This window comes from Thunnus thynnus, chromosome 12 (assembly GCF_963924715.1).
Source record: "Thunnus thynnus chromosome 12, fThuThy2.1, whole genome shotgun sequence".
In the NCBI taxonomy this organism is placed as follows: Eukaryota; Metazoa; Chordata; class Actinopteri; order Scombriformes; family Scombridae; genus Thunnus; species Thunnus thynnus.
Window position 1 is genome coordinate 10,283,100 of NC_089528.1, and position 23,369 is coordinate 10,306,468.

General features: G+C 40.0%; 2 protein-coding genes across 2 annotated transcripts in view; one reads left to right on the forward strand and one right to left on the reverse strand.

The window, feature by feature from the left end:
• The first annotated feature begins 319 nt into the window (after positions 1-319).
• The window catches only part of cdc73 (cell division cycle 73, Paf1/RNA polymerase II complex component, homolog (S. cerevisiae)), a 31,175-nt gene continuing 8,125 nt past the window's right edge, over positions 320-23,369 (forward strand). Inside the window, exons 1-10 of the mRNA XM_067605296.1 lie at positions 320-492; positions 1,199-1,304; positions 1,475-1,544; positions 1,751-1,813; positions 2,044-2,096; positions 2,405-2,493; positions 2,720-2,933; positions 6,547-6,645; positions 7,080-7,158; positions 11,593-11,657. Coding sequence (XP_067461397.1) covers positions 362-492; positions 1,199-1,304; positions 1,475-1,544; positions 1,751-1,813; positions 2,044-2,096; positions 2,405-2,493; positions 2,720-2,933; positions 6,547-6,645; positions 7,080-7,158; positions 11,593-11,657 — 969 coding nt within the window. The 5' untranslated portion in view covers positions 320-361. The remainder of the gene's footprint in view (positions 493-1,198; positions 1,305-1,474; positions 1,545-1,750; positions 1,814-2,043; positions 2,097-2,404; positions 2,494-2,719; positions 2,934-6,546; positions 6,646-7,079; positions 7,159-11,592; positions 11,658-23,369) is intronic.
• Positions 13,240-22,937, reverse strand: LOC137193875 (beta-1,3-galactosyltransferase 2). Its single transcript, XM_067605297.1, has 2 exons — positions 20,513-22,937; positions 13,240-17,895 (listed from the first exon to the last, which is right to left on the reverse strand). Exon 2 carries the CDS (start codon positions 17,729-17,731, stop codon positions 16,457-16,459), a length of 1,275 nt encoding a protein of 424 aa, XP_067461398.1. The 5' UTR covers positions 17,732-17,895; positions 20,513-22,937; the 3' UTR covers positions 13,240-16,456.

Consider the following 23,369-nt stretch of genomic DNA (forward strand, 5'->3'; position numbering starts at 1 on the left):
TTTTGCCTTTATATTTTACAAATAACCATCTTGACTCAATAAATGAACATTACTTTCTTGTGTACATCACTGATTGATGGAAGTGTCCTTGAGCAAGTCATTTGGACTGAGCCAGGACTTCTCTAAATTAATAATTACGTTCATCAATGTCGGAATATACCTGATAATTCTGGGTTTTTTATAAAAAGCGACTACAGCCCGTTCCGACACTCCTGTGAGCAAGGTGGAGTTGGTCCAAAAAACAAACAAACAACAACAACAAAAAAAAAACAGTTTCACTCAGATCAGGCATCCTGCGAGGCCACATGATGTTGATAACTGGGGGCCTCGCAAACACACTTCTACACCAAGACAAGTGAAGATGGCGGATGTGTTGAGTGTTCTTCGTCAGTATAACATCCAGAAAAAAGAAATCGTCGCAAAAGGAGACGAAGTTATATTTGGAGAGTTCTCCTGGCCGAAAAATGTCAAGACCAACTACATAATCTGGGGGTATGTCAGCGCCAAACATATCTATAAATCTCGTTTGTAGGCCCGCAGTCGAAGCTAATCTGTACCTTGTGCTGCTAACGGCGGAAAGCTCGCTAGCAACGAGATGCTAAGATGCTAACCTAACTCCTTTCCTCGATGTTGTACTTCATTATCTTAACACACTTTGGTCACTTTGGCATTATACTTCAGCGTTTTGCTGTAGACCACTGGACTTTTGTGCCACCATTTATACGTGTCAATATATCCCTTTATTTAAAAAAAAGTTGCAACGTATTTAGGAGAGCTGTACAGCTAAACTTGCAGTAGAGATGTGATGCTAACTTATTAGCGACGTAACGTTAAGCCCAGCGCTGAGTTGTGTTCCCATAGGAGTCAGTGGATCACAGTCATGACTATTAAAAGCTTTGTTTATGGTACGAAAAAGCAAACTTTGCTGATGATATGCAGAAAATGACGTTGCACAAGCATTAGTAGATTAGCTAGCCGGATAACTGTTGATAGTTCCGTGTTTATGTGACATCAGAACCAGGGCTTTGTAACTTTGATTAGGTAACCAACTATATTTACTTCAGACTTATTCTATTTAGATCTTAAATGTGCAACCTGCAGCCGTCTGTTTACATGTTAATCGTATGCTAAGCTGGTGTAATATATTTCAAAGTTTAGTGATATTTATGGTATTCTTTGCTTGTGTTTCTACCTTCAGAACTGGTAAAGAGGGCCAGCCCAAAGAGTACTATACTTTGGACTCTATCTTGTTTTTGCTCAACAATGTGCATCTCCCACATCCGTCCTATGTGCGAAGAGCTGCAGTAAGTGTTGTGGAATAACTATCAATATGCCATATTATGTCAGCGTCAGTATATTCCAAAGTGTGATGTGTTATTTCAGCCTTTTAAGATATTTGTGTATAACATCTTTTACATTTCTTCACAACTGCCCTGGAGGTATTTTGGATGACACGATTGTGTGTTGTTTATAGACAGAGAACATCCCTGTTGTCAGACGACCTGATCGAAAGGGCTTGCTGTCGTATCTCAATGGCGAGAGTTGTAAGTAGTGCTTGGTAGATCTATTGTGATTGTACATTGTATTACTATCATATGTAGGCAGTTGTGTGCACAGTCTCATATATTTAAACTGATGTCTTGATTTCTTTTGAAATTTAGATTTTCTAAAACATAATAATCATCACATTCATTACTAAAGCCCTATGAGTAGGAATGTTCATGAAGTTTCTAATTTTGTCTGTTCACAGCTACATCGACCAGTATTGACAGAAGTGCGCCTATAGAAATAGGTTTGCAAAGGCCAACGCAAGGTGAATACACCCCATATTTATTACATGGGCTTTGTAGAGCTGCTGTTTTTGAAAACTGAGATTACAACAAAATACTTAAACTGTGTCTTTTGTTACAGGCCTCTCTATGATTGTATCATATTTTCACAGATTTTTTTCTATTAAATGAGAAGCATTTCAGTCAAGAAAGTTTATAAATGACACAAATGAGCTTTGTACACTGTGATAATAGCATTGTTTTGTTGTTATAGTCAAAAGAGCAGCTGATGAGGTATCTTCGGAAGCCAAAAAACCAAGAATTGAGGTAAACTGACATGAAATACCCTCTGCTAAAAGTTGCTTAGTTAAAAACACCTTATATCACCTACATGCAAGGCAAAAGGAACAGTGGTTAAATGGATAACCATGAGGTTTTATGTAGTGGACAGTGTAAATCATAGTGTAGAAGTAACCAACCCAAAAAACAAAATTGTGCTAATTGCACCACAGGAAAACGAACCAATCTTACAGTATCGCTTCATATTCTAAATAATTTACAATAACTAAGTGACAAACACTTGCATTTTTTATTTTGTAGTTTGTTAATGGTGTGTACTCTGCTTTCATTCTAAGGATGAGGAACGAGTGCGTCTTGACAAGGAGCGTCTGGCTGCCCGTCTGGAGGGCCACAAAGAGGGCATTGTGCAGACTGACCAGATCAGGTATGATTTCATTTATTTATAATATGCTTTCTGTGTGGAGTAATAACCTCTTCAGAGTAAATTATTTTGCCACAGAGTTGAGTTTTAATTTTTATTCAACATACAGTAGCACAAGTATGGATTGATCAATATTTATGCAATTTCAATGTCATCTTTTTACTGCACAATAACACCCGCGGTTCCTCAAGCTATTGAAATAATAAGAACCTTTTTCCTCCTCCTCCAGATCCCTGTCTGAGGCCATGTCAGTGGAGAAAATTGCAGCCATCAAAGCCAAGATTATGGCCAAGAAACGTTCCACCATCAAAACAGATCTGGATGATGACATTACCCTGAAGCAGAGAAGCTTTGTGGACGCTGAGGTGGATGTCACCAGAGACATTGTCAGCAGAGAGAGAGTCTGGAGGACCAGGACAACCATTCTCCAGAGCACCGGAAAGGTCAGAGTCCACTTTAAGCTAATGATATCCAATCACAGTGATCTTTCTGTGTTTTCTCTCTGGATGACAAAATTCCCAAAATGTTGCACTGTTCCTCCAAATACACCTGTGTCAAATGCATTTTAAAGTCTCTAGAGTTAGTGTTAATGTTACCATAAGCAAATTGATGGTGCTTGCTTGTTTGGTGACAATGACCTGAATACTGTTTAACCTGCTTCCTTTAACAAAGTCGCGATTAGCTTTTAGCTGTCCAAGGCTATGTTTGGGTGGGTGAACCCTGCAAACTTTACAGAAGAGGAAAGTCATCTTATTCGCCTCTTCAACACCAAGCCAGTCTATTTTCCATTTTTCAATTGTAGAACCAGCAACTTTCTTTGCCATCTTAATTGCTGGGGGTGGTGTTGGTGACTGGCCTTTGGTTGCTGTCTTTGGTAACAGTTGGAGCTTTTTTTAATGAGCTACCGGTCCATCACAGCAGCCAAATTCACTGCAGGTGCAGGATTACATGGCCTCTGCCAGGTATCGTAACAGCAGCTTAGTGTGAACAACAGAGCTGTTTGTGTCAGTGTGTGTTAGAGACGGAAATATAAATTAAAGCTGCAAGCAGCGTTGAACGGGCCTTCGCACCCTTGTGCACGTCGGGGTGCGGTGCCATCCAAGGGCTTCTGTCACGGGCATGTAGATGTCTCCAGACCTGGGCTGACAGGTCTGACTTTACAAACATGTGAAGTTTGGTGCAGACTGGAGCATGTACAATAAAGTTATAGCAACTTCCTCTGTCATGGCGAAGCATCAAATCTCAATGGTGCAAGGATGAGAATTTTCTGCAGGGTGAGACATGTCTGTCTTGCTCACACCTGTGGCATCAAAATTATGCAAGTTTTGGGCCCATTCACTTGAATTTCAATTAGTAAACAAAACTCGTGATGAGTTTGTGTGTAAAACATCAAGACTATTTTTAGAAAAGGAAAGACTTTTAATCCACATGACCTGGTCAGAGGTTGATTGAACCTCTTTGGTTGAAATGCGTACTGTCAGGTGTGTAGAGACAATAAGTAACTGCAGCTGGACACAGAAAAATACTCATATATTTGAATGGAGAGTGTGAGCTAACCGCTCAGTGCTTGGGCCCTAATAAAGGAAAAACAGCAGTACAGAGCTACAAATTATAATTTTGATTTTATTTTTCTGCAGCACTTTATCACTAAACTGTCACTCTTACTCCATTTTTTCCCTTCCCCTCATAGTTCATCCCCACTACTGATTATACATATAAGACCTATAACTATTGTAAAATAAATGATAATAGCCCCAAACTTCATACAAAGTTTGTATATAATGTACTGTATGTATATAGACCTTTCTGCTGTATCCTTCAAAAATGAGCTCCATTTAACTGCCAATTTTTGCCCCTCGATCACGGTTTTTAGGGGCATTCTGAGATTTTTTGAGGCATTTTTGTCCTTGCTCCCCCTTTTATTTCCAACACTGGCTTCAAACAAGGCAGATCTGGCATTGAGGAAATTGATTCATACTAATGCAGACTTTCACCAAATATACATTTTGTGGTGTAAACATTGGTGAACTCATTGTTGTGATTAATCCTATCAAAGTGTGACTTTCAGGCCTAAACTGATACTGTAATCATAGTCTATGTGATGGCTTTACATTACTAGTGAACAAATCCAAACATAAACAAATCCTTCTTGCCTTCTTGAGCTGCACCCAAGACCACTCTTCTGAGTTGCACTTAAGTTCCACACCAACTTTTACATTTTACTAAACATAAACTTTCAGGTTGTGGGGAAAACTAAGGGTGAAAATGCCCCCTATGTGTTGCAAGGTGAACATTTTAACCATTAGATGGCAGCAAAAACACAATGTTCAGCCTGTGTGTACTTATTCTTGGATCAACCAGTGGCATCTGTTTGTTTTGCTGTGCTACTGGAGGACTTTGGTATGTTCGTCTACATAGTGTCTTTATATGTACTCAGAGAGATTATTTTGTCAGGATATAAATTGTTCAATCCCAGTCAATCAATACCAGCTTGACTAAATCTGAAACTGTATATTTTCCTCTGTGTTTTGGCCTTTCATTCCTTTCAGCTTGTCATTTCTTACATGCAAACTATGCTTTTTCAAACTTTCTTCACAGAGTTTAAATCTTAAGGTTCAAGGTTCTGTTGTCATGTGAACAGGGAAAACAAGTCTTAAATATAATGATGCCATGTGCGTTTACCAACATGACGAGGTGCTGGTATGAAGCCAACTCTCTGTTAGCTCAATCTTTCTCTCATTTTGATGCCATTATACTGATCTTGCAAGTTGTGGGGACGCCAGTGCAGGTGTTATCACTGACCTGTATTCATGATAATGTTACCAGATTATTAACCTAACATAATTTTTTTTTTTTTTTTTTAATTTTGAGTTGTGGTTGACTTTCTGCTCTTTTGCCTTTATGTAGACAGACACTCATGACTGTTAGACATAGGTGTGTCTAGTTAAGGTGATGTGAGGTTTAGGTATAAATAAAGTAACATAAATTATCTTCTAAATAATCTAAGACATTAAATTAAGATGCACTGTAACACTGCAGAGGACAACTCAGCTTTGTACTTTTATGTCACACTTTTTCTCTATAGGGTATATGTGATGTTGTCATGACACAACATTAAGTGACACTAAACACACTTGCTTCATAAATACATGCGCAAAGTTGAATGCTGTTAAAAACAGCCCTGCATTAAAACAGTACTAGGGGCTGTGGTGGTGTTGTTTGACGTACAGGTGAGACAGTGAAATACAATCAAGGAAGTCAAGACAGGATTTTATAAATCTGGAAAGTTATCACTGCGGCAACTGTTCGTAGCGACAATCTGAGGTTAACAGTCGAACACGGGGTTCATGTAACAAAGTAATCCACTGTGTATGTGTGCTTGCAAGTATGTGATTGGCCAATGCAGCACCTTGCCGGATGATGTAGGGTTGCATTGCAGCAAAGTTTGAGTCTGGTTCAAGTTTTTGCCGGAGGACTGCTGCGTTTTTTTTTTGTTTTGTTTTGTTTTGGGTTTTTTTTGCTGAATCCTCTGCAGTGACACCCCTGCCGCATAAACACGCTGCCCCCATTCAAATCAATGGGGCTGGGTTTTTCCACACAGATGCTGATGTCGGTCTGAACTTCCCCTTAAGGTTGAAGGAGTTTTTGGGAGAAGCTGTGGTTACATACAGTTCCCATATGATGAAGACTGACATGTGTTTTACTCTACTGCACATGCCTTTGGTAAAGAATAGCATGAGACAAAGCAGCTTGCTTCATAACATGATGCTAAAGCTCTGATGTGCCTGTAGATGTCTGTACTCACAGTATTTTTATATATAATATTGAATGGCTAACTTGAGAGCACACATTAATATCATCCAGGACATCTTTTCAAAATTGTTCAGAATGAACAGCTCCTGTGAATCAGTTTTGTATGATTTGTCTTTTTACATCAAAGCCTTTGGTTAGGTTCCCTGAAACACCGATACTGTTTTTGTAGTTGACCGAATGATGAGAAAGTTAATGCTTTTTTGTGCAGCTAATCAAATCTGTATCTGTATTGCTTCTCCGCAGAACTTCTCCAAGAACATCTTTGCCATTCTCCAGTCAGTGAAAGCCAGAGAAGAAGGGCGAGCACCAGAGCAAAGACCAGCACAGAACACTACTCAAGTGGTAAGAATGTCATTCTCTGTCTACATTATATACACACTATACCTCAGTTTCTTCATATTTTCAAGGTTGTTTAATGTGCACTGGGCATCAGTCAAAATGAATGGCTTATGGATTGTTTATACTAACAATCTCTCCAGAACTCATTAGTTCATTTGTTTGTTTATGTATGTTTAAATTATACCCTACTATTTAATTTACTAAATTGAATTGCTGCCGATTTAAGAACATGACTTGGACAAAACAGTGAAATGCTACTTCTCCTTACACATTCATTTTGTCAAAAAAAAAAAAAGCCTGAAATGAATTTGAGGGTTGTGTAGAAAAGGCCGGTAGCTATTCAATTCCTGAAAGCAGAGGCAGGTTTATAAATGGCTACTAAGAATGCATTGACAGATATGTAATTAGTAGTTTGTATTATTTCATATCATCTCCAGGACCCGTCCCTAAGGAACAAGCAGCCTGTCCCTGCTGCCTACAACAGATACGATCAGGAGCGATTCAAAGGAAAAGAGGGTGAGTTTTCTTTGTGCTAATTTTAGTCTTGAATGGTGATGATGGAGATTGCATGCAACTGTAAAGGAATGTACCAAGATTACTCTGCTGGTCGTTGCTCTTTGTAATGTTTTACTAGCAACTAGTAATGTCTTCTAATCAGCAAATACCTAAAGAGACAAGAGTCGTTTCTCATGTGGAAGTAAAATGTCAGTGACCTACAGCTGAAATAACTGGATTTATTTTTGGAACAATTGAAGGCAAGCACCCAATAGTTGCTCTTTATGGTAACCATCACCAGACACGTACCAAATTTAGACCTGTATTAACATGTGATATGGAAGATCAAGTAGAAGGTAGAGAGAGGGACATCACAAAACTTGAAAAAATCACAATTTAACTGTTGGGGACACAATTCTGAAAAAAATCACTCATCAACCTGCTTTTTTTTTCAGTTGTATTGTCAAATATTTTGGTGAAATTTGTTAAAAAATTGGATGAAATGGAAAATGTTACAGAACAAACAAATTACAGTAAGACACTTAATACCACTGCGGACTCACAGTTTGACAATCTGAACACAATTTGAAACATGTGATATGTAGGATCCAAAGAATTTCCAAAAGAATTTTGGTAGCAATTGAATGAAGACTTGTGGAGATATAGATGTTAATTGACTTTGCATATTTTGAAAAATATATAGACAGACTTCTGAATTGACCATAGTTTGCAGTGAGGCAAACTTTTGTCACAATTCAGTGGATGTGCTGAAGAGATTTCAGCTCTGTAGGACATAAGGGTGATTTATTTTGATTTTTTTGAAGTTTGGAATCTGAAATTTAGATTTGTTGTAATAAGCCATGCGGACTTTAATCAGTCACTACCAAATTTTATGCATCGACTGAATCATCACCCTAGATTGTGTGAAACACATTGGTGCAGCCAATTATGAAATATAAACTTTTTTGCAGTTAGTAGCCGAATATCACAGGACTGTGTAGCAATGCTTCGACCTGGCATTCAAACACATGCACCAAGTTTGGTTACAATAACTTAAGCCAATTTTGATTTATGAGCATTTATATAAAGTTGAACTGAAAGACACAGGTTTAGAAATGAGTAATTTCAAAATGGATTGACATATTGAAGTTTCCTTAACAACTTAAAATCAGTGAAGTCCGCAGATGATCCTGACAAAGTTTTGGGATGATTGGCCCAGTGGTTTCTCAGGAGATTGAGAAAATTGCTAACCAAGCTAGCAGCTAGCGCTAGGGTCATCTCCACCCTCTCGTCCAAATATGGTCACTTCTAGCTCCAAAAATCCAAGATGGCTATAGTCAAAATGCAAACTTAAGGCTTTAAAACAGGAGTCCACAAACAAGTGGGTGACATCACGGTGGCTACGTCCATTATTTTTTACAGTCTATGGTGAAAATTCAAGGTAGGACTGTTTATCCTCCTTCCCACCATTCCTAAACTGCTGGCGATAAGCTTCGGGAACCATCTCATACCCCTTAAGAACAGCGGCTTTCACTAATGCATAACTCAAGCTGTCTGTCACAGACAAAACTGCATACGCCTCCTGCACCTTCCCTGTTAGTACAAACTGCAACATGATTGTGCAATTGGCATCAGGCCTGCCCCTAGCGTCCACCGCTCTTTCACACAGAGGAAAAAAATGTTTCAGGGTCCCTCTCATTGAACCTTGGAACAAGCCGCAAATTACCCACCAGATCAAAATTCGGAGAAGAGTGGTTACCTGAAGAAAAACTATCTCCACTTAGCCCTTGACCAGCTTCCAGGCTCAACCTACCTTCTCTGATCAAACTTAATTTTTCATGCAAAGTGATCCTAGCCTGCTCTGTGTTGCACTGTCACACACATTTTTTCCAAAGCCAACTCGTTATCAACTCCACACTTTTCTTTTCTCATTTTCTCAACTTCAACCCAATATTTTAACTTTTCATGTTCCATTTGCAACAGCAATAACTCCCTCTGCTGTTCAAAGGACAAACCCTTAGCATCCTCAATAATACCTCCTGCTGCACCTGGCAACACATTCATCTTGTACAAGTTAGCCATTAAAATTAAGTGTGTCCTTGCGCCTTTGTCACTGATTTCAATCTTAAAGTGCTCTACAATGTAAAATAACTGCTCATTTTGTGCAACCATCCAAAACCACTTCCTTAGGCGCCTCAAAAAAAGGAAGCTGTAATTACATATTGCAGATAAGACAATAATGTGTTAACCACCGGACATGCACTTGAGACACAAGTTTACCCTCACAGAGAATTTCCTCCTAACTGCCTAACCAAAACTTGCTAAAAACTCACCCCTTGTCTTCATGGTTTTCATACACTGAAAACCAGCTCAACAACTCACTCACTCCCCCCTCCCCTCCCCCTCTATCTCTCGACTGAACACTCGCTATGCAATGAGCTATTGCCAAGTAGCCTAGCTGTTTTAAGGAGCTACGATACTTGTACACACAGTTAAGTTTAAAAAAACATCTTCAAAAGACCCCGATGCTTAGGGCTGCTGGGCTTGCACTACACTGCTTGGTTTTGATTCTGGGAACACTTGAGTAAACCTGTCCCAGATGACCTGAGGGGTCTGGATGCTTTGTAATTTACAAGTAAATCAGAGATGTATTTAGGCCCAAGACCATTTAGTACTTTATAGACAAGTAATAAGATTTTAAAATCTATCCTTTGACACACGGGAAACCAGTGCAGTGATTTAAGGACCAATGTAGTGTACTCCACGTTCATGGTGTTAGTGAGGACTCTGGCTGCAGCACTCTGGGTGAGCTGCAGCAGACCAAGTCAAGATAAAGAGAACACTGAGATTAATATCAGGTGTTAATACAAAGGCCTGTGATCAGATGTAAATACCAGATGTAAGTGGGTCAGAGACATTGTTAAAAGACAGGAAGTGAAGGGACAATTGATTGAAAATAGCTCTCCACTTAACAGTATCCTTAATTCTTTTGGCTTACCGTTGGATATCATTGTAGAGATGAGTTATCATTACAGCTTTAAGCATTACTCCACTATTTTTTACTTTACTTTGTTGTGTTTGTCACAGATACACATGCCTCCATATGGACCATCTTACTTTAACTCTTTGTAACTCTTTAAAGGCAGGTTGTATGTTGAACCCCAAATCCTACCACTGATGATTCAAGAACTGGCGAGGAAGTAGCAAAAACTTTACAATTTTCATAGTGTAACCAGACCTGCCAACCTGTAGGTATTTTGCGTAGCAGGTACGCATTTTGACATCAAAGTACGCTGGTACGATTTGTCACTCTAAACTACGCAAAAAGCTGGTGACACCTGTGAGTTCAATTCATACATCCATGGTTCAATTGTGCACGTGCAGTACTCAAGTCTAACAGCAAGAGGCAGCAGCATGTAGCCTGCTGAAAAGCAATAGAAAAAGAAGAGTTCAACCAATCATAGCACCAGATTAATTCCTCCAGCCTTCACCCAAATACATGCCCAAATATCAAGCGGGGATGGTCATGGTCATGATTGACAAATGCGTGATGTCATTTCAGGAGACTGCAAATCAACGGCAACATACTTTTAACTTGTTTGAAAATGTGAACAGACTGGGGTGGATGTGGAAAGTTGTGAATTGTGTTAAGTTAACGCAGACCTACCAACTTTGGGAAAATATTTAACGTTAATGACGTTAGCCTAACATTACATAATTTACAAGCTAGCTTGCTTGCTCACCAGGCATATACGATGGCAAAGTAACGTTAGGATATATTGTCTGTGTGTCACAGATTGTAAAACGTGACTTTTCATAGCATGTATTCATAATTATTGTTGCAGCCAAACCTGTAACCATAATGAGAGGAACGGATCATAGCACGATGAAAAATGTATGTATAAAGATCCTTGTTGGAAAGTATAATTAGTACTTTAGTAGTATTATTTGGCTGAAAAATACTCATAGTTGAGTGTTGTTTCAGTGACATAAGTCTGTAAATATTTTCATATGTCACTATTCTACTGGTATAATGTCACTTCAAAACATTTTGACACTGTGTTCCAGTGCAGCAACATAGCTGCGCTGCTTTCAATCAAGGATTCAGATTCAAGTTCCTTGAATTATCATTTCCGCTCCAATTAAAAGGCGAGACTGTGTGGTCCAATCTGTGTTTTGAATTAGCGGGGCTACACTTGCATTTACATTTGTAACACAGATTCACATCACTTTCAGCAACTACTGTACATACAGTAGGGATGACATACTTTGGAAATTTCAACCATATCTCTACTGTTTCATCAAAGTTTTTATTAAGTGGGGAAACTGAGTGTAAGAATTGGAAGGTGCAAACTTGTTAAACAATATTTGGGAATCAAATGTTATTACGCTTACTTTTGAAAAGAACCCATTTTGTTCTGCTGTTAATCTACAACTCACTGTGTGTTTTCTTAGAAACGGAGGGTTTCAAGATTGATACCATGGGAACCTACCACGGCATGACTCTGAAGTCAGTGACGGTAAGAACAGATTTTACTGTTTTGCTCAGGCTAACTCCAGAGCACACAACACACATCTGGAAAGACCCATTTATAATTGTTGTAAGATATTATGCCTGTGATTATGGCCATGTGACTCATACATAATGACTTGCAGCATCAGTGACTACTGCATCAGTAAAATCACATTTTTCATTTTTAGTATTTGAGTAATATCTGGCAAATGTGACAATCTATGAAAAACTAACTCGCTGGTATTGCTAATTCTATTTTACCATCTCAAGTAGAGGTGCTGCCATATTGATTTTTGGCTGCACTTACTCACGGACCAGCCCTATAACCGCAGTTGTCCGTGAGTGAGTGATGAAGTTACACCATTGATCAGCCAGCCAAGTGTTAGAGTTTCCTCATTGGCTGTTGCTCTTTCAAAATGAGTCGGCTCGAGATGATGGAAGCGGAGGACAACAGCATGACGCAGAGCAACTGTGTTTTCTGCTATACTACTATAGTGTTAAATGCAGCAAAGTTGACTAAACTCCTGTTTAAACAGATGTGTACCAGTATCTCTACCGTCTCCTTTCTACTGTCCAGTGTTATCGACTCTCCGGCTGACAGTACTGTCAGCAGCCGACAGAGGAGACGCATGCGTTTGGATTTTATAACTGAACTAATACCAGGATGCAAGCTTTTTATTAGGGCCTGAGCCCCAAAGGGGCAGTCTATGGGACGAACCATCCAACTGTGTTGGAACCTTTGTCACTTTGACACTCAACTGCTCGGAAGTCCCATATCCTACAGACGCCATTCAGACTTTAAAATGTTCACAAAACTTTGAACTTTCAAAGTTATCAGATTGTTTAGTGATATCTTTTGTAGTTTTTCAGCAATTTAAGCCCAAAGTCAGGGGTTTTGCACACTTTGCCAGGTCTCACCATTGTGTCATGTGATCAGACACAGTGGAGAGCACAGATAATTTTAGACCAGAAAAAAAATTCAAGACCTACAAATCATACACTGACACCCCTGACCGAAATCCAACAGGAAGTCCGCAATATGCCCATCAAAGTATGACTTTGTGCCAATTTTGGACCCCCAAGAAACGCTATCTCCTCCTAGGGTGTTAATGGTATCCGCTTCAAATTTGAATACATGACTGATCACACTGTGCTGAACAAAAGTTGTTAAAAACTTTGTAATAACTCGAACGATTTAGATATTGTAAGCCCTGAAAGTTGTAGTGCAACATCACACCTTACAATGTAAACTAATGGGGAAGCAATCTCTAGGCATGGACTTTGTGTCAAACAAATGGTTCTGATGTCTAAACTATAAGTCTGACCACTTTGAAACCTGTATCAATGGATTCGCGATGAAATTTCCTACAAAAAAATGTGATATTTTAATGTAGGATTTGGCCAAAGTCATGGGATTTATGAGGATATTTCACAAGAAGAGTGACATTCTCCTCTCCAACTGAGAGGGGGAGAGAGAGAGAGAATAGGAGGGGGGGGGGGGGGGGGGGGGGGGGGGTGTGGGGGTTGAATGGAGCTCATTGAGTAAGAGTGACAGTTTAGTGATAAAGTGCTGCAGAAAAATAAAATCAAAACTACAATTTATAGCTCTGTACTGCAGTTTTTCCTTTATTAGGGCCCAAGCACCTAGCGGTTCACTCACACTCTCCATTCAAATATATGAGTATTTTTCTGTGTCCAGCTGCAGTTACTTATTGTCTCTACACACCTGACAGTACACATTTCAATCAACCTCTGACCAGGTCATGTGGGTTAAAAGTCTTTCCTTTTCTAAAAATAAACTTGATGTTTTACACACAAACTCATCAAGAGTTTTGTTTACTAATTGAAATTCAAGTGAATGGGCCCAAAACTTGCATAATTTTGATGCCACAGGGGTGAGCAAGACAGACATGTCTCACCCTGCAGAAAATTCTCATCCTCGCACCATTGAGATTTGATGCTTCGCCATGACAGAGGAAGTTGCTATAACTTTTACTGTACATGCTCCAGTCTGCACCAAACTTTACATGTTTGATAAGAGTCCCGGCCTGAACACATGTACATGACAATATTCAGTCAGTGATGCAAACTGGCTGAATAGCGCCCCCTACAAAATTGCAGCAAAGCAGCCCCAGCAGCGGGCAAAATAGTGGACAAAGGAAGTGATGTTTATCTCCGTCTTGCACTGTCTGAAAACAGCCCGGGTCTGAAGACATCTACATGCCCGTGACAGAAGCCCTTCGACTGCGCCACGGTCCGATGTGCACAAAGGCGCGAGCGTCCGTTCAACGCTGCTCGCAGTTTTAATTTCTCTGATGTTTTCACATCACAAACAATGAACAACAGCATCAAAACACGAGTTTTGCAGGTAAAACATGACACTCATGCAGGGCAGGAATTACACCACGGCCAAACGGTCAGTGCTGAGGATGCCCCCGAGTGTGGCCATAATGCCCCTTCTAAAATTAACTACCCACACGGACAGTTTGGCAGTCACAGCTGTTACATGACTCGCAGCTATCATCCTAGTCTATCCTTGGGAAGTATCTCATCAGTGTGTTTAATGTTTAATGTGTAAAAAAGTGTTTTAAGTCATTTTTGTGACTGCTCCTATGATCTCAGACTCCAATGCTAATAGTTGCATGGGTGTTGAAACTTGTTCAGATTAATATTGATCACCCATAGCCTATTTATAGACTTTTATAATGATTAAAATATAACAATTAATATAATGAATTGTTCACATTTTTAAAAATCAATCTGACAGCATTTTGTGGAAAAGCAGACTCTAGCTCCAAATGACATCACACAAGCAAGATGGCGATATTTTGGCTTCACTTTTCTATAGCAGCAGGAAATGGAGACAAGTCGTCAGTATTTATATACAATCAGTGTCTGTGACAGTGGTATTTGGCAGCTTGATATATTCCATTTCCGCAGTAGAGATGTCGGAAGACGCTATGGACTCGTTTTCACTCGTCGCAAATTTATTTCCTCCCAGAAAAACACGTTAAACGAGCCTTCAGAAACTCCTGCAGGTTAAACTGTTTCTGTGCTGACCAACTCTAACACACTCACTATAAACAGACTTTAAGACAGTAGCCTAGCAACATTAAGGCTACAAACAACCCATAATGCAACATTCCGTGTAGGAGTCGGTTTTACACCACTGATGTTGTGAACACGTAATTGTCTAGACTCCAAATATAAGACGAGCCCACTTTTTCAGACGTATTTCCATCAAAAACAAAACAACTGATAAGCTTGACTCAGGGGCGTAACATGAATGTGTTACCAAGGTAAACGCGGCAGCTCCAATCTCAAGAGTTTTAAGATCACATTTAGAGGCATGAAAACACTCATCTTCTCAAAATGTTCTGTGACATCACGTTACTGATATGCTTACTACTTGCTTAATGGCTAACCGCTGGCGCTGCAAGTAGGGGGGCCAAGGGGGCCACTTTACCCTCCTCCCATATTCTTTTTAAGTCGTGAATCACTGTGTCCCCTCAAATGCCCCTATATTGCAACACTTATGGTAAAAAAGTGCGCATTTCGTTTGTGAACACAACAGCTGTGAGCGCAGTGCCAAAGCTTTGGGTCCAGGGCCGCCACTGCTTCAGCTCCAGATAGTTTGAGCCGAGCTCCGCATATTTCTGCTCCTCAAAACTGGTATTTTAATGTGACAGAGTGACGTGGCACAGCAGCGGAAACTTCATTAAAAGGATCAGTCAGGATCTGACGATAATTAATGTTCTGTGTTCTGCTACTACTCTACACCATTGACTTTATATAAAGAGGTCGGCTGTTACACACAGATTCCAGGTTTATACGGTGGAACTGTTTGTAATAAAGAAGCCCTTATGGTGAAAAAGCAGTCCTGTGTAAAACAATAAGGGGCTGCGTTGGTGTGGGCGTGTTGTTTAAAGTGTCGGTGAGACAGTGAAATGTGATCCAGCAGTCCGGTTGGAGTAACAGATTATCTCGTTTAAAGGCTGATCAGAAAAACACTGCACAGCCGTAATATTCACAACTCTGGAAAGTTATCACGCTGCAACCATGTTTAGTAGTGCACACATGTGGAATGTGTCTGTGTCCACAAAACACACACAAACAGGAACTTTTTGGCCCCTGCACTTCTGAAATGCATCCGGTGCCCCTGTGATCACAACCGATCACCATGGTGTGAAAATCATATGAGTCACACATCCCTTTTATAGGCAGTCTCTTTGCATCTCCATCTGTACATGTGCACTGGAGTTATGATGATACAATAGAGACATTTTGTTCTATATAAAATCCTCAAATGTGAGATAACTTTACTTTTTAAAATGTAATTTCCTAAAAAATATATATATATATTGTTTCATAGTTGGACCAGTTATATTACAAAGAAAAACTTAGCTAGTCCCTCGTTCTGCAACCATCCCTAGTAGCTGACATCACGTTGAAATCCTTTGAATTGACTTCATTAACAATTTGATACACATGTGGAAATGTTTATTGGCACTGTACCCTGTCCCCTCTAGTTTGACCCTGTGTCTGTATATATAAAAGACATACAGTAGATATTACACTATTACAAAAAAGTAACTGTTGCAGCATAGTGAAACACTCATGAGCCTTTTCTTTTGTAAAATAGAACTGTGTACAGAAACTCTATTCTAGTTTCTATAGCACTTCATCAGTTTATGCAGAATTCACATTTCTATACAGATAAAATGTGGCACTCCCTTGATATAAAGTTAAGAAGCATGTGCAGAAATGAATCATCTGTAGTTTTTTTGCAACTGAAAACTTTTTCAGTTACTGAGCTACTTTCTCTCCATTCATTCGGTTGCTGTGTGTCCTTCCCACTCTCTCCTTTAATGTGTTGATGCAGGCATCGCGTTTGTTGCTTTGCAGGTGATGCCAGTATTTAAGTAGTTCATTGGGATGAAACCCGTGTGATGTTATGAGATGGCTGTACTTGCAGCTGGAGTAAGACACCCGCCAGTGGTTGAATAGGAACTCATTCGGTGGTGGCGTGGGCTCAATCTGGAGCTTGGCCAGGCATATTCCCACATACACATCTTCCAGATGCAGATGTCGGATACTCAGAGATGCTTTGTAAATTTTTCTCGCCAAGTCTCCCGAGAAAACGTAACCAGTCCCGGAGCAGAAGGTGGGATACTTGTCACTCGGGTACAGCTCAGGGGGCATGTACCACTTGCTGTTTTTATTTCGGTTGGGAGCAAATCCTCTCATGTTGTTGCCCGTGAAGTAGTTCTTCTTGGGCTTCAGTTCTGGCCTGAGCAGCTTGTGGATGAGGTACTCTGTGTTGACAAACATGTCGCTGTCTGTCTTCATGACATAGCTGGCTTGCGGGCAGTGCACTGCCACCCAGTTCATTCCCATCAATGTCTTTATGGTCAGGTTTTTGTAGGAATCCAGAAAGTCCTGCTGAATGATATCATGATGCCTCCGTCTTTCTGCTTCTAGCATCCTTTGCTGTAAAAGCCCCAGCTCCCCCTCATTTTTCCCTAGCAGAAACAGGCGGATGAATCCCAGAGCTGGAGCCACACTCTCATTCCCCCACGTCTGCCGTATGGCATTCCTCGCTTCCACCTGCCGAGCCTCAGTGGCTATCAGCAACACCAGAAATGGCGCAGGTCTGCTCTCTGCACATTTATCTGGCTCGTTGATGATATAAGGGAAAGGCCCATGGGTTATTGTGCTACTAAGGTCTCCCTCTTCACTTTGGCTAGTGTTGGCTGCCAGAGAGTTCTCAAAACTTGGGTCTCCCTGAGGAGGGGAGACAGCTTCCTTCTCATGGGAGCTGATGTTAGTGTCAGCCTTGAGAGTCGGTTGAGGAACAATCACAAACCTCCACATTGAATGTTGGGAGCTCATGTTCCATCTGGCTTTGATGGTCTGAAGTCCACCACCTCCGTACACCACAGGATGGCCTCTCCACCATGGCATACCATTGAGCCTAGGCAGCCACACCTGATGAACCAGAAAGATCAGCACACCCAGCAGTGAGAGGAGATAGAGAAGTTTAGCTGTATGTGCACAGCAGTGGCGTCGTCTCCACTGCATGGTTCTGGCAGCACTAAGTCACTCTGACGGTTGTCAGATTGGCCAATCGTCAGCAGCTCCTGACCAGGTTTTGATCCCTGGAGACACAGTTACGTGTATGTGGTTGGTCGACTAAGGGGCTGTAAGGTACGAGTCTGCTCTAGTGTTGCACATCCAGTGATTGCCTAGGAGATGGAAGAGAGGAGGACATATTTAAGCAATAAGATAGACACAGGATGTCATAGGTACATTAAGGTCCAGATTACCAATGTTATGATCTTTTTCTTAATGCTTAATGTTTAAATGACACTCTCCTAAACAGAATATATTATATTAAAATAAGAATAATTTCATAAAGTATATGTAATATTTTTCTATAAATGCAAAATCAAACATAGTAAATTAAGATTGAATATTGACAGGAAAAAGTACACTGGTACGATTTATCACTCCAAACTACACAAAAAGCTGGTGACGCCTGTGAGTTCAGTTGTGCACTTGCAGTGTTCAAGTCTAACAGCAAGAGGCATCAGACTGAGGTTGATGTGGAAAGTTGAAATTGTGAATTCTATTGGTGCATATAGTTTCTTGTTGTAAAGCACTTTGAGCTGCTTTTCTTGTATGAAAGGTGCTATACAAATAAAGTTATTATTATTTTGTTATTATTAATTGAGTTAACTTAAGTTAACACAGATGTGCCAACCTTGGGAAAATATTTAACGTTAATAATGTTAGCCTAACGTTACACAACTTGCAAGCTAGCTTGCTTGTTCAACAGACATAACAGTTGTCAAAGTAATATTAAGTTATATTGCCTTTTTGTCGATTGTTAAACATGACTTTTCATAATGTGTATTCATAATTATTATTGCAGCCAAACCATAATGAGAGGAGCAGGTCATAGCACGATGGGAAAAAAGCGAGTGCATGTGCTACAGAAAATTACATTGCCTAGAAAGTTACCAGGAAGTGTGTGGTGTGTGTGTGTGAGATATTTATTTCATCATAGCCACAAAATAGTCTGAGGCTGGTTTGGGTTTTACAGTTATATTGTCATCATCTTTTCAAAGTATCTGAAAATCATATTTTCAAAAGTCGAATTGGTTTATTTGGATTTTGATTATTTTGGAGGTGTAAACAATAGAAACTATAGAAATGAAGCAGTGTCGGTAGATTAGTGTGTAGCCTAAGTAAAACTGTGTTCCTTGATAAGTTATGTGAAAGACAAATGAACAAACAGGCATAAATGGCCAACTAACAGTATTGGCATCTGCATATGTTTTTGTAAACAACCCATTTTTGTATCAAGACTTTTCTTGTCCGTGCCTCCCTCACTTTTATGTCTGTTTGACTGCTGCATGTATGCAAATGATATACTGTAAAAGTAATGAAATGCAAAGGACAGTCTTATTTTAATATATAAAGGTTAAGTGAGATCATCACATTTTCTTTGTGACTCTCTGTGTATGCCTTTGGACAGACATATTCTTTCGTTATTGCTGAGAGGCCCACTGGCCTTCTCCATCCTGTTTCATGCCCAAGAAGGTAATACTCTGGGTCTTGGTAGTAGCAGAATACATCGAGGTCAAGAGCCACTTCTGGTTTTGGGGTCTCTGGGTTCCTATGTCTTAAAAATGTACAACTCCATATATGTGACATGCATGAGGTGAATGTGTGACCATGTGTGATCATCTCATGCCCTTATGCCAATTGCTTGAAAGTGTTTAAGATAATATATATTGACCCATCACAGATCATTTCTTTGTTCCTTCTCCAACTATAATAGAGTAGGGTTTGCTTTTTGCTTGCTGACATGAACTGATGCAAATATTTGTGTGTTCTGTCTCCTTATTGTACAATATTAATTTTTAATCTTCAACCCAGCAGTGTTTTGTGTATTATTTTATATGTGTGTTTAGTGTTTTCAGACAATTTCTACGACAGTACTGTTTTGCATCAGATGCATCTAGGTTGCCGAAGTGGTAATCAAAACATTGGCAGGTCTGAAAATGCATTTTCCTTCCAGCTGCAGCTCATCCGTGGACCACTCTCTGGTGGCTCTACAGAAGACTTAATATCATCATGCTAAAATACCAGCTGCAACAAATCATAAGAAGTCATTACTTTTTTTAATGTCAGTGGCTTTGGCACCTTGCAGAAAAACTCATGAAGTTTGCATGTTAGCACATGTATTTTTAGCACTCAGTGGTGGTTTGTGTGCACAGCAGGCTGATGGAGGAAGATTTAAACAAACGAAACTCTGTATTCTTTTCAAAACTCAAGTTGCTCTCTTACTGTTACCTGTCTTAATGATAACATGATTTAGGTCACATAATTTTCATTTATTTGGTTAAAGGGATATCTTATGTTGCCTACAGAACAAGAAAGAATGTAGAATATGTTCTTCTTTCTCAACTCCACCTTCTTTTTTTTTTTAACTGGCTCCAGATGAAGACTGGTTCTAAAAAGAACAGCTTATGTTTGTGTGCCTCTAGCACCCTGAAGTGGAGTGTGGTCTCAGTTTTTTACTGAACTACACACTACCCCCTTAAAGCACCCCAACAAGACAAAGAGCTGTTCGTGAGTGCTCAAAGAAGCACTTGAACTTCTGTTAGCAGTCTTGCATGAATCAACATAAACAGAGAGGAATGTTTCCTTTTTGAAAAAGCACACTTGTCACATCCTGTACAATACATAATAACTGATTGCGTTTTATTACAAGCATTGCATAGCATGGATTTTATTTTTTCTTGATTGTACGGTTGTGTTGTTGTGCGTTCGCATTCCATAACATAAGCTCACCTGTTTTTAATGTAAGAACTCTTCTCTTTCTGGCGTCCATTGTTCCTGGATGTGGTGCTCATCCATTCACTCTAAAACGGTTGACATATCATGCTCTTCTTTCAATCCAACCGACACATGGAAATGTAATTGTCTTCAGGCACAAGTGGTTATCTACCACCTGCATGGAAAGTGAGTGTGTGTTCGTGTGCTTGCATGGGCAGAACATGTCAGAGCTCCAGTGTTGCAGTCTCCATCTGCCTTGGCGCATTGTCCCCAGAGGCTTTGATGCTAACGGTGCTGCGCTGCTGCTGCTGCTGCTGCTGCTGCTGCCTCTGGTTGACAGTTGACAATTAGCTGCAGCTGTGGGTCCATTCAGCGTCCTCGCTCGTCGTTTTGTGTATATCAAAGCAGCAGTAGATAGACGGATGATGCCTTCCGTTTCCCGGGTAGTTCAGCTTTTCTTATTTCCGTGCAGATCCTTGTTTCCTCTTCTTCAATTCACACGCTCTCGTGTTAACTTCCCTTCTCTCCATGTGCTTCTCTATCCTTTTTTTGTTTCCATTTTCCTCTTCTCGCCCTCCTCACTCAGCAGCCCCTCACGCTCTACTCTGTGCTGTTGTTATGTTGCCTGTGTGAAGGCTAGAGGGGCGAAAACTGCGGGGGAGGAGGAGGATGAACAGGAGGTAGCGCTGTGAGTTGTGTGCTCGTTCTAAAAGGCAGCTCCAGGCTTGGTGGCGGTACATTCTCCCACCACGTCACGCTGTCTCTGCTGCTGTTGCTGCCTGCTCTGTTAAAGGGGAGGGGGTTGGGTTCCTGACCTATTTGTATTCACGCCCACTCTCCAGAAAGAGGAATAAAGCATTATCTCAATTTGGCGTGCTGTGAATCAAGAGGAGAAGGGAAGAAGCCTTCATGTCGATGCTTCTTCAACAAATTCTTAAGGGTTGTTAATTGCCTAATCTGATCTTACTTGTGCATTAATGGACTGCACAGCTCATGTAGTGGCAGTCTTAAATGTGCCAATCTCTTGTGCTTATGATGATTAGAGCACACATAATTAAAACAATTCTACTATGCTCATTCAACCGTGGTGGTCTACAAGGCCATGAATTTTCATATTCAGGCATTGTAATTTGATTCTACCACAGCAGGACTGGGAGGAGGGTAGGAGAAGAGGGGTACTTTTGTTTTTCTGAATTTGTGCCCATGGGAATAATTAAATACCGACAGTCTTAGTGTGTATGCTAAAGTATACAAGTGTCTCCATAGTCGAACAGGTTAGACTAACGAAAAAGATGCATTTTTGTCTTCCAATAAAAGAACATTTTAAAAGTAGCTGTTTGAGCAGGCTCACTGGTATCCACAAACTATATATAAATGGATACAGTATGAGATCCATTGCAAACTGACAGTAGTTTGTGTTGCATTCCATTGATCTCACTGGTCAGGCTGTTTGGCCGATCTTTACACATATCAGCAGTCTAAAACCGCATCAGGAATTGAGCGTGACACAAGTTTTAGTCAAGTCAGATGTGTTCAGTTCATTTACCCTGTTGTTCTCTTCGTTCTTTTTTATTATTATTATTATTATTATCATTATTATTATTATCATCATTATTACGACTTCCACATACTTTACATACTAAACACAAACACACAGTTTTATTAGTTGATTGCACTCCAGCACCATGCAATTCCTTAAATACTGTATTGTAAATGTGGAGCCAAGCATCTCTTGGTGCAAAAGCATAATATCACTGAAGAGGATGCACAAGTGCCTGGGCTGCTGCTGAGCTGCAGATAAGCAGTTTTTCTGTAATTGACAGTGATCCTGCTGTGCTGCTGATAGACTCTGCCCCGCAGCTAGTAGGATGGGGGGGGGGGTTGAAAATGAATTTGGTGCCCATCAAGAGAGCTTGGGGCCCACTAATACTTAAGGTTCGGTTGTTTATAATCAGTTAATAATCTTGTAAAAGTGCTGACAATGTGTTGATGTTGTTCTCTCAACCTCAGCTCAGAGCTTTTGTTTTGAAAGCGCTCAGAGTTGCTTGCATGGGCAGGGTTGAACTGTCTTGACATCAGTGGACAGCATGGGGACAACGACGCCTTCTGGCTCCTTCAGAAGAATTTTTTTTATTGTTGATGCTGGAGGACAGTGTAAATGAATCTTATGAAATATTCACACACTGTTCATTATTTTTACTAAGGAAACGTGGCTTGAATCATTTATTTTAGGGGGCCTCTTAAGCATGATAAGGAAAGCTACACACACACTCCGACATGTGTAACAGTCTCAAATATTTGTTTACACTTTTAACACTTAAGGACAGCTTGAAAAATGTTTTTGAACGTATTTTTGTTGCATTTCTTTCATCATATGAAAGATAAATGTTATCTTCACCATATCCCTATAAAATAGTTAAACATGAACATAATCTTCCCAGCTCGCATTCCAAAAAAAAAAAAAAAAAAAAGGCAATCAATAAATTAAATAATGTGACAATAATCCACCAGCTCTGTCAGTCCTGTAAGGAAAAAATACACCCAAAATTGTGTCAATGTGTCTATTACATAACTACATACTACATAAAAATGCAAAAGGTGAACACTAGCAATTTGAAGACTTCACATAGCTCTGGGAAATTTTGATGGGCAGTTTTCACAATCTCTTGACATTTCATAGATTAAACAAAAAATCAGTGAGTCGAAAAATAAATGTTACAGTCCTAAAATCTGCACATCTGGATGAAGCATGAACAAGGTGGAAACTATCATAGATGTATAAATGTTGGTTCACTTTAGCAATGAAGAACTGTGAATGAGCCAAATTTAAGATGCAAGAGAGATGGTGGCTTATGTTTAATGTCCAGCGTTT